This window comes from Nothobranchius furzeri, chromosome 12 (genome assembly GCF_043380555.1).
Source record: "Nothobranchius furzeri strain GRZ-AD chromosome 12, NfurGRZ-RIMD1, whole genome shotgun sequence".
NCBI classification, from domain to species: Eukaryota; Metazoa; Chordata; class Actinopteri; order Cyprinodontiformes; family Nothobranchiidae; genus Nothobranchius; species Nothobranchius furzeri.
The window spans coordinates 40042710-40058852 of NC_091752.1; the positions used below are offsets into that span (position 1 = coordinate 40042710).

At 40.9% G+C, this 16143-nt stretch overlaps 1 protein-coding gene across 1 annotated transcript in view; it reads left to right on the forward strand.

The window, feature by feature from the left end:
• Positions 1-16143, forward strand: part of plcb1 (phospholipase C beta 1) — a 51775-nt gene that overhangs the window by 16503 nt on the left and 19129 nt on the right. The window contains exons 10-15 of the mRNA XM_015945044.3: positions 1447-1593; positions 9546-9703; positions 10015-10097; positions 10174-10258; positions 10340-10505; positions 14266-14321. Of these exons, the coding sequence (XP_015800530.1) occupies positions 1447-1593; positions 9546-9703; positions 10015-10097; positions 10174-10258; positions 10340-10505; positions 14266-14321 (695 nt within the window). The remainder of the gene's footprint in view (positions 1-1446; positions 1594-9545; positions 9704-10014; positions 10098-10173; positions 10259-10339; positions 10506-14265; positions 14322-16143) is intronic.

A 16143-nucleotide genomic window follows, 5' to 3' on the forward strand; every position in this document is an offset into this window, starting at 1 on the left:
GGAACGGTGCCGGTTTGAAACGGACTTGGTATCAAATTCATATGTTTAGACTTGAGCTTTTCTTTTAGACATGATCAGGCTGAAGTTCTTTATTTATAAAAAGGCATATTTGCTCCTTCTTCTTTAACGGCGTATGGCAGCCCCCTCGCCTACTGTTTTCTGTAGCTATGACTGAGTCACTTTGCTCATTGCTCCTAGCATTGTCCAATAGCATGCAGAGACAGTTTGAAAGACAACCGTGGATTTCATCCCACAACTGAGCTTTGTCAATGGGTCATGGCTAGACTATATATTTACATATAGAGAATTACTGAGAACGAACATTACAACATTACTAATTCACATAGGTAAGGTGTCTGGTATGGAACATTTGACACCCCAAGATACATTTAGTCAACAACAAGGTAAACATGGTTTTAAATTCTAGAAGAGCTAGAAGAGCTTTAATAAATAATATCCAATTTTATACAATTAAATGACGCTATTTAGTTGTCGTTTTCAGTTCCCACCACTGGGGCTCACTGTGTCCTGCTGTCACGATGAGAGCAGGAGGTTAGGACCCAAAATGCAGAACACCAGATCACTCGAGGCAGGAGAAGTTGTTGAAAGTAAAATCCTTTATTTAGGATGATGGGTGAATATCCCACGGGGCAGGAAGCCAAAACCGAAAGTCGGGGAAAAACAACTAAACTACAAAAGAAAGCTCATTCTTGAGCAAGACCCTGGAGTTCCTGGGGGGAACAGAACAATGCTGACAAAGACAATGGACCAACAAACACTGAGGGACAAGACAGGGTTTTTAAACAGAGGGAAGCAATCAGAGGAACAGGTGACAGGTGTGAGGAGTGAGGTCTAGAGGGGAGACAGGCACCATCAATAAACTAAATGGGGAAAGAAAAGCAGGGGGGAAAATAAACCATAACCTATAAAACACTAAATAACTAAACCTAAAGACTAAGGGCAAAGATAAACAACCAATGACTAGATGGATGAGGAGGACTAATACAAAACCAATAGGGAATACCAGGGAGTGACTAGGAGGAAACATGAGGAAAGTCTAGAGAGAGCTGGGGAACACAAGGAGACACATGAGGAGAACCTGGAGTGAGAACAGGAGGGGGCTGGGGACCAAAGAGGCACAGAACATGACACCTGCTCTTTAGATTTTAAGCCAATCAACAGTCAGTGAGCAGAATAGACTGGAGAAGAGTAATAATCATGTAGGATGTAATACTTTGTCTGTGCAACATGTTGTAACGGGACAAAGGTTATTTGGTGAATGACCTGAGTTACTGGTTTTTAGTTTTATAGGTAAATACATCTGAATGTCTTATGCAAAGATATGGAACTGGAAATCTTATTTTCTAAGAATGTGCATCAAACAGAGATGTGATTTTTATTTGTCAGATGTTGATTATATGATTGTTGTATCCATGTTCTCTCCAGGCTTCATTTCTTTCCAGGCTTTTTCCAGTTATCTGTCCAGTGACGAGAATGGAGTCATTCCACCTGAGAAACTGGATCAGTCTGAAGACATGAACTTCCCTCTGTCCCACTACTTTATTAACTCTTCACATAACACGTACCTCACAGGTACGCAGACGCAACCCAAGATTATAAACCTATATATATATATATATATATATATATATATATATATATATATATATATATATATATATATATATATATATATATATGTATATATATATATACATATACATATATATATGTATATATATATATATGTATATATATATGTATATATATACACATATGTATATATATATATATATATATATATATATATATATATATATATGTGTGTGTGTGTGTGTGTGTGTGTGTGTGTGTGTGCATATGTATATGTGTGTGTATATATATATATATATATATATATATATATATATATATATATATATATATATATATATATATATATACATATATATATATATATATATATATATATATGTATATACACTGACTTATTTTATTGAGTATAAAAAAATTTACTGTAGGGCTTGGAGATTAAATGACTTGGTTGATAGCTGCTACAATCATTGTGCATTGTAATTAAGAGTATTCTAGTTTGCATTTCAGTGTCTAGCTCATCCAAATCTATTGAACACACTGACTTTATAATTCAGTGAAAAATGTAGCCAGGGAAGCTTGCAGCTCTGCTCAGTGAAACATTTTATTTTCACATAGCAACTCTGAGCTTGACTCAGAAAAACATTTTGATTACATCTGCAGCAGCAACAAAAGGACTCTAATGGGCTTTAATTTATTATTTGACCTCCAAGCACAGCAAGGCTCCAGTCCTTCAAGGAGTGGTGGCCTCATTTTTATCCATAAAACTGCCTGAATAAATAGCTTGACCAGCGTATTTTTCTGTTTAGCAACATATTTTTGTTCTAATAGCAAGTTGAACACCAGTTAAATTAAAATAAGCCATGATTCAATATGAACAGGGAATATAAATGTGATGTGATATATGAGCTTAAATAGATGAGGTGACATAGGATAGGAAAGGTGAAAAAAATAGGGTACAAGATGACTTGAGAAAAATGAGATTAGATTTTTAAAAAGGCATTATGGTGGAAATGAGAAAGAATAAGAAACAATAAGATACGATGAGACAAAGCAATACAAGACCAGAACAGAAAGGGTGGTGATGAAGGTCACACCAAAACCTGAGCAAGTGAGTTTTCAGCTGCTTTTAAACGAGACCACTGAGTCCACTGATCTCAGGCTCAGGGGGAGAGAGGTCCAGAGTCTGGGGGCCACAGCAGCAAATGATCTGTCACCTTTGGTCTTTAGCCTGGTGCGCTGCACAACCAGTAGGCTTTGATTACTGGACCTCAGGGACCTGCTGGGGGTGTAGGGACTAAGAAGATCACCAATGTAAGATGGTGCTTGTCCATGTAAGGCCCTATAGACCAGAACCAGGATCTTGAAATGAACCCTGAAGTTGACTGGCAGCCAGTGAAGCTGGAGGAGAAGCGGGGTGATGTGGGTGTGTTTGGAGGACTTGGTCAGAAGCCGAGCACAGGCATTCTGAACCACCTGTAGACGGTTCAGGGAGGTTCTGCTCAGACACGTGAAAAGAGAGTTACAGTAGTCTAAGCGTGAGGAGATGAAGGTGTGGAGAACTGTCTCAAGTCCAGAGCGGGACTGAATGGGACTCAGCTTAGCAATGTTCCTGAGATGGAAGAAGGTAGAGCGAACAAGAGAACTGACATGAGAATCCAGGGTGAGAGCTGGGTCAAAGGTCACACCAAGATTCCTGACGGAAGGTTTGGTGTGAGAAGCAAGCTGAACATGAGAGTCTCTGTGCCCAGACAAGCTGGTTCCCAAAGTCAGAAACGAGACGAGACCTATCAAAACCGGAGATGGAAAGGTGAGATCAGAGAAATGAGAAGATTAGGATACAAGAAGAGTAAGGAAGAATCAATGAAAGATAATGTGAGATAAACAAGGTCGGGTGAGTTAGAAAAAACAAGTTCATGTTATAAAGATCAGGATACAATAGAATGAGAAAAAACCAATACAGGAAAGGATGAGAACAATGAAAAGAGTGATTGAATGACATATACTGTATTAGATATAGGCAAGGTAAGGCAGGTTTAGTTGTAAAGCACCTTACAATGGCATTAAACTGACCAAAGTGCTTCACAGAAATTGAAACATTAAAAAAACAATACACAACATAAAAATGCATAACAACTACAGCTTAAGAACTTACACTAAGAAGACTAAAAAGACTCTCATGCTGAGTTAAAAGCCAAATCATAAAAATAGTTTTTCAAAAGAGATTTAAAACCTGACAGTGAAGAGGCTGACCTAACGCTCAACGGCAGAACAATCCAGAGCCTAGGAGCCGCTACAGAGAAAGCCCTTTCACCTCTGAGCTTACGTCTTGTTTTTGGGACTTCCGAGAGTATCCTGTCAGCCAACCCCAGAGACCATGCCGGTGTCACAACCTGTCCTTTCTCAACATTCTGTTCAGTCCTGTGTCCATGTTAATTGCTCCCTGGCAGTGCATTCCCACCAGGCAGCATTGCGCCGCGGTTTCTCCGTCCAAGTTTTTTAAGGTCGGTTTATCCTCATTCCTCAGTGGTTTCTCCTCCTGTTCCCTCCATAAGTGGTTTTTTTATAAACACCGTGGATCTAACCCTGCTAATTTACATGCACCAACTTCAGCTGTTTCTGTAGTTTCTGATTCCTCCACCTTACTCAGCATGGCTCTATTAAATACCCGCTCTGTTAACAATGAGTCCTTCCTGCTCAATGATTAAATTCTCTCTATAAACCTGGATTTTCTGTTTCTGACTGAAGTTTGGCAGCAAACTTCTGATTGTTCTGGTCTGATTGAACTCTGCCCGAGTGGTTATTCTTTTCTTAGCCAGCCTCGGGGTTCTGGTCGTGGTGGAGGTCTAGCTGTTGTTTTCAGAGACCATCTTCCATGTAGCTCTACAACCTCTGGTCACTTTGCTTCCTTAGAATTGCAGCTGATTAAAGTCAGGCGTAAGGACCCGTTCTACTGTGCTGTGGTTTATTGTCTACCGGGTCCAAACGGTTCTTTTCTTCAGGACTTTAGTGACTTTCTATCCTCCACTGTGAAGCTGTCCAGACTGGTGATTGTTGGTGACTTTAGCATCCACGTTGATGATCCCTCTGACCACTTTGCTATGAATTTCTCCAGCCTTATGGACTCCTTCAGCTTTACCCAGCATGTTTCTGGCCCCACACACACCAGGGGGCACACTCTAGACCTTGTTTTTACCCTGAGTCTAAATGCTGATAGTGTTTGTCCTGAGGATGTTTATATTTCAGATCACCATTGCATTTTCTTTAACTTGTCAGTTTCTGCGTCCCCCCCCCCCCTCCTGCTCGCCGTATGGTTAGTTCTTGTTTTCTTAATGAGAGCACAGCTACCAATTTTTCACCGTTCTTCTGATAACGACCCAGATTCCTTAACTTCTCAGTTTAACGAGCACTGCCTCTCCATTCTGGACAACATCTGTCCTGTCAGAACCAGATCAGTTCCTGCAGTGAACCCTACTCCCTGGTTTAATGACAGCATTCGCAGCCTGAAGCGCCAATGCAGAAAAATTGAGTGCTTGTGGAAGAAAACCCATCTCCACGTCCATCTGCTGCACCTAAAGGATCTTCTGTCATCCTTTAACTCTGCAGTCAGAGACGCCAGGGTTTCCTATTTTTTCAACCCGGTGTCCCAGAGCAAAGGGAACCCCAAGGTGCTGTTTAACACCATCAGCAGCATTGTCTCCCCTGCCTCTCCTACAGCCTCCATCCACTCGGTTGCAGACTGTGAGAACTTTCTGTCTTTCTTTGTGGACAAAGTCAATAAGGTTAGATCTAGCATCTCTCCTTCAGCCTTATCGCTGCCTCTCCCGACTCCAACCAGGCCCATCATCCTAGATAGCTTTGCTCCTGTTTCTTTGCCTGAGTTAACCAAACTAGTTAACTCTATGAAGACCTCTGCATGCCCCCTCGACATCTTACCCTCATCTTTGTTTAAAAGTGCTTTTCAGTCCATCGGTCCCTGCGTGCTCTCTATAATTAATGCTTCTCTGGTTTCTGATCAGGTCCCTGCTTACTTTAAGAACGCTGTAATCCACCCGCTTCTTAAAAAACCCTCTCTCCATAGCAGCTTGAGACCCATCTCTAAACTTCCGTTCATCTCCAAGATCTTGGAAAAGGTTTTGGCTAAACAACTCACAGCTGCTCTTGATGAACATAACATCTATGATAGCTTCCAGTCAGGTTTTCGTACAGCTCATTCTACTGAAACAGCTCTTCTTAGGGTCTCTAATGACCTTCTGACTCACAGTGATGCAGGGGACTGTTCTGGTCCTGCTGGACCTGACTGCAGCCTTTGACACTGTTGACCATCACCTGCTACTGGAGAGGCTGAGAGACTGGGTAGGCCTATCAGGATCTGCTCTGGAGTGGTTCTCCTCTTATCTTTCTGAGCGCTCCTTTTCTGTGGCCGTCTCCAAGTTTAGGTCCTCCACCACCTCTCTTACCCATGGTGTCCCACAAGGTTCTGTGCTGGGGCCTCTGCTCTTCCTCCTCTATCTGCTTCCTCTTCAGCACATCCTGAGCTCCTTCAAAGGAATCTCCTACCATCTTTATGCAGATGACATCCAACTGTACATCTCCTTTAAGCCCCATGAGATGTCTAAGCTGCAGCTGTTACACACCTGCTTAGACTCTATCAAAACCTGGATGGCTGGGAGCTTTCTTCAGCTGAATGAAGATAAGACTGAGATCCTCATCTGTGCCCCAGACAAGCTGGTTCCCAAAGTCAGAGACTCTCTTGGTCAGCTTGCTTCTCACACCAAACCTTCTCTCAGGAATCTTGGCGTGACCTTTGACCCAGCTCTCACCCTGGATTCTCATGTAAGTTATTTTGTTCGCTCTTCCTTATTCCATCTCAGGAACAGTGCTAAGCTGAGTCCCATTCTGTCCCGCTCTGAACTTGAGACAGTTCTCCACACCTTCATCTCCTCACGCTTAGACTACTGTAACTCTCTTTTCACGTGTCTGAGCAGAACCTCCCTGAACCGTCTACAGGTGGTTCAGAATGCCTGTGCTCGGCTTCAGACCAAGTCCTCCAAACACACCCACATCACCCCGCTTCTCCTCCAGCTTCACTGGCTGCCAGTCAACTTCAGGGTTCATTTCAAGATCCTGGTTCTGGTCTATAGGGCCTTACATGGACAAGCACCATCTTACATTGGTGATCTTCTTAGTCTCTACACCCCCAGCAGGTCCCTGAGGTCCAGTGATCAAAGCCTACTGGTTGTGCAGCACCAGGCTAAAGACCAAAGGTGACAGATAATTTGCTGCTGTGGCCCCCAGACTCTGGAACTCTCTCCCCCTGAGCCTGAGATCAGTGGACTCAGTGGTCTCCTTCAAAAAGCAGCTGAAGACTCACTTGTTCAAGCTGGCTTTTGTATGACCTTCTTCACCACTCTCTCTTTATTCTTCTCTCCCCACCTATTCCACCTTCCTCAGGATCCACTGATTTCCCTCTTTCCTATTAACTCTCTCTCTTTCTTTACATTTTTTAATCACAATTGTCTATTTTTTACTCATTTAAAATATATTTTAACCATTTTCTAAATTAATTTTTTTATATTTTTACATTTTTTGCTTTTGTGAAGCGCCTCGTGATTTTTATCTTGAGAGGCACTATGACATTTTCTTCTTCTTCTTCTTCTTCTTCTTCTTCTTCTTCTTCTTCTTCTTCTTCTTCTTCTTCTTCTTCTTCCCACCTGCCTCTCTTCTCCCAATCACTCAAGGTCCCCGCTCCTCATGTATTCAAACCCTCCCAGTTCTGTGTTCCTTGTCTGTCCATTGTTTCAGTGTCAGCGTGTTCTTTATTAAACCTTCTTCAAACGTTGTCACCAGCCTGCCTGTCTCATTCACCTGCGTGTGGGTCCTCACTTCAGTCACTCTACTCACCTTCATGTGACAGCAGGCGAGTAAAAAACCAGTAGCTTAGAGAGGTATATAGGATATAGCGCTTTCTAGAGTCATGGAACCCCTCACCATCACTCATTCATCCATTTACACACACATTCACACCCTGCTGATTATGAGCTTCATTGTAGCCACAGCTGCCTTAGAGCTCACTGACAGAGGTGAGTCTGACATACACAGCCGCCACCATTCCCTCCGAACACCACCAGCAGGCAAGGTGGGTTATGTGTTTTGCCCAAGGACACAACAACAGCGACAGCCTGAGCAGGGCTCGTACCTGCAACCTTCCAATTACAGGGCGAGCACTTCTCCTCTTTCGTATGAGACGACAGAGGAGAAAGGTGAGATAGATTAAGATAGAATAAAATGAGAAAAAACAAAGCAAGAAAACATGACAAGAGGGAAGAGAAAACTATGATGAGATGGAAGGCTTGCAGTGGGATGTGAAAGTTTGGGCAACCTTATTAATCTTCATGATTTTCCTTTATAAATCGCTGGTTGTTATGATGTGTTATTTTTCCTCCATGCATAACGCCCCTTGTTATGCCCAAATAACTCAACTGAAGTTTCATCAGTCCACAGCACCTTATTCTAAATTAAGCTGGCTTGTCCAAATGTGCTTTAGCAAACCTCAAGCTCTGTTTGTGCTGTGGTTGGAAAAAAGGCTTCCTCTGCATCTCTCTCACATGCAGCATCTCCTTGTGGAAAGTGCACTAAATAGTTGAACGACGCACAGCGACTCCATCTGCAGCAAGATGATGTTGTAGGTCTTTGGTGCTGCACTGTGGGTTGACCTCTGACTGTTCTCACCATGCTTCACTTCTGTTTATCCCAGATTGTTCTTGGTCTGCCACTTCTTTAACTTGAACTGTGCCTGTGGTCTTCCACTTCCTCAATATGTTCCTAACTGTGGAAACAGACAGCTGAGATCTCTGAGACAGCTTTCTGTATCCTTCCCCTAAACCATGATGGTGAACAATCTTTGTTTTCATGTCAAGTGAGAGTTGTTCTGAGACCACATGTTGCTGCTCTTCAGAGAATTTGCAAAGAGTAGGGAAACTTAAAACTGCCCCCCTTAACCCTTTGATGCATTAATTATTAAATCTTTAACCATGAGTTTTTAAACAATTTTTTTCATTCATCTTTAGGTGTGAATGAAACAAATTTCATATTTACATATTTTTTGTAACATTTAATTTACACATAGTTTATTACATGTCCACCTCAGTGGACAGCGTGCATTCTGAACATGAAATATGTTGGCTTGACTTACTGAAGTCCAAATGGAGGGGCTCAAATGCAATAAAGACTTCAACAGCTGTGCTTAATAGCAAAAATAAATAAATAACAATTTTGAGTACCTGTCCACTGTAGTGACCATTATGCATCAAAGGGTTAAATACTCTTTCTTGTAATTGATGCACCTGTGTGTGGAGGTCAAAGGTCACTGAGCTTACCAAACCAATTTTGAGTTCCAATAATTTGTTCTAAAGGTTTTGGAATCAGTAAAATGACAACAGAGCCCACATACATGGAACCATGTTCAGTGCTTTGGGCTTCCTGACAGGGTTGCGGAAGGCGCTTTATAAATAAAGCTTTGATTGATTGATTGACCTGCCGAATTTTGTTAAAACAACTATTGCACACTTTCTGTAAATCCTATAAACTTATTTTCATTTCTCAAATATCACTGTGTGTGTCTCCTATATGAGATTTTTAACTGGAATTTTGTATAGTAACAACCAACGATTTATAAAGGAAAATCATGGAGATTAACGAGGCTGCCCAAATGTTCGCATCCCACTGCATGAGAGATGCAGTGGCATGAGAAGACGAAAGACAAGATCAGAAACAAAAGATTGAAAAAAGATGAGCTAAACTAGGAAGCTAGATAAGACAAGAAAGAATGAAATGAGATCAATAAAATGAGCTGTTTGGATTATCCAACTCAAATGATCAAACGAATATCTACTTAGGAATCCCTAAAGAATATTTTTGTTTCATTTTAGTTTCCTCTTCATGTGTTTCAGCTGGCCAGCTGGCAGGCAGCTCCTCGGTGGAGATGTACAGGCAGGTTTTGCTGGCGGGGTGTCGTTGTGTGGAATTAGACGTGTGGAAAGGACGAACCGCTGAGGAGGAACCGGTCATAACCCACGGATTCACCATGACGTCAGAAATCTCTTTTAAGGTGTGCCCAGCTTTTTCCAGTGATTCAACTCAGTCGTTAGCGCGGGCTTTTGGTGGTGATCTGCTTTCATAAAATACAAAAAAGGATGTCATGTTTTCTTCTTGGAAACTATTAGTTCACACGTTTAAATGATGTTTTACTGTAAAAATATGATTTCACAGCTGAAAGTATTTGTTCCTCTGGTTATTTACAAAGATATAAACAGACGAAACAAAAAGGAAAATAATTTTCAGGGGAAAACAATCCTCAACACCTGGAAATCACTTTGTGCTTACTCACTGAGCAACGAGCATTTTTGTTTTATTTTCTAGGAGGTGATTGAAGCCATTGCAGAATGCGCCTTTAAGACCTCCCCTTTCCCTGTCATCCTCTCGTTTGAAAACCACGTAGACTCGTGAGACCTTTTAAACTTACGTTTACATTTTTTTATCAATACATGCAATCGGATTATTCATGAATTTGTCTTTCAGTTTGAAGCAGCAAGCTAAAATGGCTGAATACTGTCGAACTATATTTGGAGACGCACTTCTAATTGATCCTCTGGACAAATATCCTGTAAGAAGCAGAAACCCGCTGGATCGTTCCTCTGCGCGATGAAGATGACCTGAAGTTAATGCTGTGATTGTGTGTTTGCAGCTGGAGGCTGGCGTCCCCCTGCCCAGTCCTCAGGAGCTGATGGGCAAAATTCTCATCAAGAACAAGAAATCTCACAAACCCTCCAACAACACAGACACCAAGAGACTAATTGACCAACCTGCCAATCAGAGCAACGAACCGGCGTCTCCTAGCAACAACACGGGAGGTATGACACAAAGACAAAGAAATGTGTTCAGCTGCAACAATCAAAAGACAAAATGGACATTCATTTATTTTGCTGTTTGTCAGACAGCTGCAGGAAGCTGGAAAATGTCAAGTCAAGGAGCAGTGAGGGTTTAAATCAAACTGTTTTATTCTTTTTTTTTTTACATTCTTAAAATGTTTTTCATTCAGCAAACGTGTGTCCTCCTCACAAACATGAGTCACTGCTCATTTAAAGGAGGTAAATACAGTGGCTTGTCCCTCAACTTGATACCTGAGCTTGAATGAAATTAGAAGATTTTCTTTAAAAAAACGAAGCTGAAGATAAACTTGCACAGTTCAGGTCAACTTTATGTTAACGTAAGCCAAAGTGACACTTCGATGTCTCCACAATTATTCTGCATCTCATCAGGGATGCTTCAGTAATGAGCTGGACATCCCAAATGACATCAAAAGCTCTAAATACCAATTACACTGAAGCGTGCTGGGAAATTAAGCAGTCATATTGACATGTTTGGCGTGCAGATCCTGAGAACAGGTCTGGGACTGGAGATTCCAGACCTGTTAGGAGATCAGACTCTGTACTTAGATGTGACTTTAGGGCATTAATGTAGAGGCTTGTTTACAGATCTGAAGGGTTTTTTCTACATGTTACTGAGCCAACATTCATGAACTTTCAGTAACCACTATGCCTCTCCTTTCACGGCGTTTAACTCAGAACTTTATGCTTCCACTCGTTGAATGTTCTTGTCTAACCTGGAGGAGGCCACGGCATTGTCAGTTTGTAGAATCTGGGTAAATAAGACACTGTCTATAACTTTTCCTGCAGGTGGGAGAAAAGTTCAATCAAATATTTTTACACCTTTGTATGAGAAACGTATCATTTTGATTTTCCTAATATGAATAGCATCCTTGCTAACTGTGTTGAAAGTATAATAAGGTAACGGCTAAAATAAAATAATAAATAAATGTAGCTGGTAAAATACCCGACTGCTAATCATCTGGTTCCTCAAAAAAGCATTGAATTTTGGTATCTTAGGTGTGTTCTTGCTGTGTCGTGGTTCTAATTCCACGCTTTCGTTCTTTTTAAACACAGAAACAGTTTTGTTTACCTGTTTTGTAGCTACAGTTTCGCCGACGGCTGCCGGCTTCTGTAACTACAAAACAGGTAAACAAAACTGTTTCTGTGTTTAAAAAGAACGAAAGCATGGAATTGAGTTTTGGTGCTAACCCTCCCACTGTCTTATTGGGTGTGACCCCGCAAGGAAAGTTGACCATTGAGCAGGGTTGATGGTTTATCCCTTGAGGTCCACGTGGCAGGGGTGAGGAGTGAGCACCACCTCACCCCTGCCACGTGGACCTCAAGGGATAAACCATCAATCCTGCTCAGTGGTCAACTTTCCTTGCGGGGTCACCCAAAAAGGGTTAACACACTGTACAACTCAAAGTTAAAAATTATTAAAAGCTAGCGAAGGAGTATGTCTCCTGGTTTTAATTAAGTATTAAAATACCAGATTAAGTGTTCAGTTGAGCTCAATTGAATGAAAATTCCTCATGATCTGAACTCTGAACAGCATCCACAAGTACATTTACAATGTCTTAAACCAATTGTAAACATTATTTATTGACTGGTGTTTTCACCCAAAATAATTTGAGTGCCCTCTTGAACACACCTCAATTTGGTTTCTGAGTCAAAAAAATAAGAAAGATGTAAGACTGCTTTCAGAGGGGTTGGTGAACAAGTCATGGAGAAGCCTTGTCATAATTAAAGTGCAAGTCATCCCTGACCAGAGTTTAAAGCCTAGTTAATGCTTCTGCGTCAGCTCCACAAGGGAGAGACGCCAGAGGTGTGGACTCGAGTCACATGACTTTGACTCGAGTCAGACTCGAGTCATTATTTTAATAACTTCTGACTTGACTTGATGAAATCTATAAAGACTTACAATTTGACTCGGAGTTGAACGCCAATGACTTGCAAATTGAATCGACTTGCATCTGTTGACTTGATGATGACTTGAGCATATTTGATATTTTAGCACAAAAATGGCCCGACATGGACAAAAATCATGAATCATTCTTGGTTCTGGGTTTGATCTTGTTCTGCTAAACGCAGCAGCACTTTGTTTATAATCAGTTTCAGTTGCACTTCCTGCTTGTTTGAGCCAATCAATGAAGCTTTAAGAAGCTTTATTTCTGGAATTTATTTATTGTCATTGTCATTAAATTGAATTTTGACAGATGACTTGATTATGACGAAAATTCAAATTAAGGACTTGGACTTGACTTGGACTTCCACATCCTTGACTTTGGACTTGACTTGAATTTGTTTGTCTTTGACTTGGACTTGACTTGAGACTTGACTAGAAAGACTTGTGACTTACTTGTGACTTGCAAAGCAGTGACATGGTCACACCTCTGAGAGATGCACATGGACTGACAGAGGCCTTTTGCCTTTGGACTTCTCCGTCTCCTGGGGAGGTTTGAAAAGCAATTTCCCAACAGGACAACAAAGGGCGTATTGCTTTTCTGGGGTATCCGCTAATGTGTCCGGTCCAAGATAGAGCATTTACTATTGTGTATATATTGTGTTTTTGTATTTTAGAGAATTTTTAACACGGACGAATTTGTCCCTCCTTCTGGTCCACCTCTTCACGCGATCGCCACCTCTAAACCCGTGTTTCCCATCATTTCTGTCTGCAAATAAAACGCTTCCTGTGCATCTTTACTCCTCCTGTTAAGGGTGAATTATCGTTCATATTTTCAGAGTTGTTTCACAAGGTATTTTTCAAGCGGATCTGTGTCTGCTACTAGATATCTTCAGTTCTCTTTTATTTTTAGGACGTAATGGCGGGGCTGTTGACACATTTAAAGGAAGCTGCATCCTGGCCAATCACAAGCTTGTATACTGCGTTTGACTCGATGTCCGTCCTTGAGTGCCTTTTAGAGAGCCCTCACAATGGCAGATAGTTGTGTTGCATGTCTCCACACTGATGGAGACAGAGAAGCATAAATTAGGCTTTACTCCACCCAAACTTCCTGTTTAGGTTAGGGTTAGAGAAACGCTCCAAAAAAGACTCCAAAAGGAGGCGTCGCCTGGTGAACCAAGAGAAGTTGTGACCATTAGACGGCCATTTGTTTATTGATCCAAAACTTTGATTTGGGGGTAACTAGCTCTTTAAGATGAAGATAAATATTTTTATTTAAAATAGCAAGCAGATTTTGAACTTGATGCAAAAGTCTTATACGCCCCTATTTAGTGTGTAAATGTATGCAGTTTCTCTCAAATTTGTGTTTCTAACTAGTCACCAGCACAGAAAGCGATACGGTCTTTAAATTGTCAACAATGTGTGAGGAAAGTGAGACAGGGTTGGTTACCTAGGAAACTACCTTGTGACTAATTGGAGACCAAAAAGAAAAAAATCCAGGAGCAACATAACTGGAAATAAAATATGGATCATTTGCAAAGAAAATGTAAAATTAAGGAGCTTTGTGATGATATTGGAATTGTTACACAAGATTAAAATATCATAATTAATTTACAGCTTTGACATGTGCAAATACTAATAAATATTTTAAGCCTACACCTGTACTAATTCCAGATCACTTCTGAATTTTGACCAAGGAGAGGAGACGCCACAAAATGCATTTTAAATAAAAATCCATTTAAAATACAGTCATTCATTTCCATCATCACAGTCAGATGATTGTTTATTTATATAAATGTACAGACATCCAGATGATGGGGATGTATTTAATTTTAACAGAGATGGAGGCTGAGAGTGAGGAAGATGATGATGATGAAGATGATGATGGTAAAAAGGTCAGTGGTGATATTATCCGAAGCTGACAGAGAGTCACCCTCGCTGATGTCGGTCTTTGTTATCGTTCACACGTGTTGTGTGCCTTCACAGCTTTGCTGGTTTATCCTGCGTGCCGTTGTCACTGTCTGTCTCGTTGTAACATTTGTTGTTTTTGGCTGTGAACTGTACTTCATGTTTGATTTTTTATTTAGTTGTTTTTTATTCATCATTCTCCTGCTATTTCATGTATTTCTTTAGCTATGTTTTATTTGTTGTGATCCTTCCTTTTTCGCATCAAAGTTGAAATTCCAATCCAGAAGCTCTTGAATTCCCGAGCATGCATTTGTCACGATACCGCTCCACCACAGATTTATTTTGTAGGTTTTATTTGATGTTTTCAGCTGTGATGTTACTCCAGTTTGAGATGAAACTCGAGCTCCAGAGGTCTGTTGTGCTGTAGTACTTTGAGGTTTCCAACCTGAAGACATAAACAATTCAAGCTTTCAGAGAAATCACCAAAGGACATTGAGTAGACTTCATGTATCTGTCTCGAGATATAAAATATTTCATATAATAGTGTTTAAAATATGTATATAAATAAATCCTCTAGGATGTAACATAGATGTTCTTCTTCACTCCAGCTGAGTATGGCTCTAGAGTAATTACCTATTACAAATCATTTAAATAGAATAGAATAGCCATTGTAATCCCATAGTGGGGAAATTCACTCATGCATGCAGTACATACACTTAGCAAATAGAGAAAAAATTATACTGTTGCATTATGTAAGAATTTTCCAGTAAAATAATCACAAACCAATCTGATGTCTCATTCATGTTGAAAGGAAGGTTACACTGAAACAAATTTCATTCTCAGCCAAATGGAGAGTTTTCTTTTTCTAAAAAGGCAGACGAGGGATGTAGGTTCAGTCAGAGCTGTAGAGAGAGTTGCGACACTCCAATAGAGCTCCGGGAGTTGACGTCACTTCTCTCGGCATGCAACAGTTCAAATCGAAACGGCGCCATCTTGGCAGGTAGAAGCCGGCAGCTGGACTATTTGTTACTGTCAGAAAACGCAATCAGACAGGAAATATGGTAGATTCCTGTTGTGCCCCAGGATGCAGAACAGACACGGACGACATAAGGAATGAGCCATCTACAGGATTCCCCAAGATCCGGAGTGCCGCAAACGTTGGATCATTGTAGAAAAACGCGCTAGTGACCGGGCTAAAATGAAACTGTGGGATCCCGAGAGTAAAGGTTTTCGCTTATGCAGCGACCACTTCATATCAGGTACTTAAACCAACGTTTCCTCAACTGTGTATGGTGTTTATTTTAAATGCTTTTATTACAATTCTTAGTGGGCTTCCTAAACTAATTTTGGCGTGGCTTTTTCTGTCTTATTACTCATAGCAACAAGTAAACATCACGTAAAACGTTGCCTCGTGAGTTCTGCGTGCTGCCGTTTAGGTGTTTTATGATCACAGCAATTAACCGGCTAAGCTGTATTTAATTTTTAAGCAATGGTTGATCAATTGTCAGATCACACATAAAAAGCACTTTGGATTGCTATTATCTGTCTCACCGAGACAGATCTCAGACAGATCCTGAGACGCTCCTGCCTGACATATTTATTTTATTCACGGAAAAAACAATCAAACTAGTGATTTCTCTTGGCGTTCAGTTTATACATTTAAACAGCACAGCACTCTATTTAAACTACTTTCATGTAAATCTGTTATTTGTCCATTCATCCATCCATTTTCATCCGCGTATCCGGAGTCGGGTTGCGGGGGCAGTAGCGTTGAGAGGCCCAGACTTCCCTCTCTCCAGGGGTTCCCCG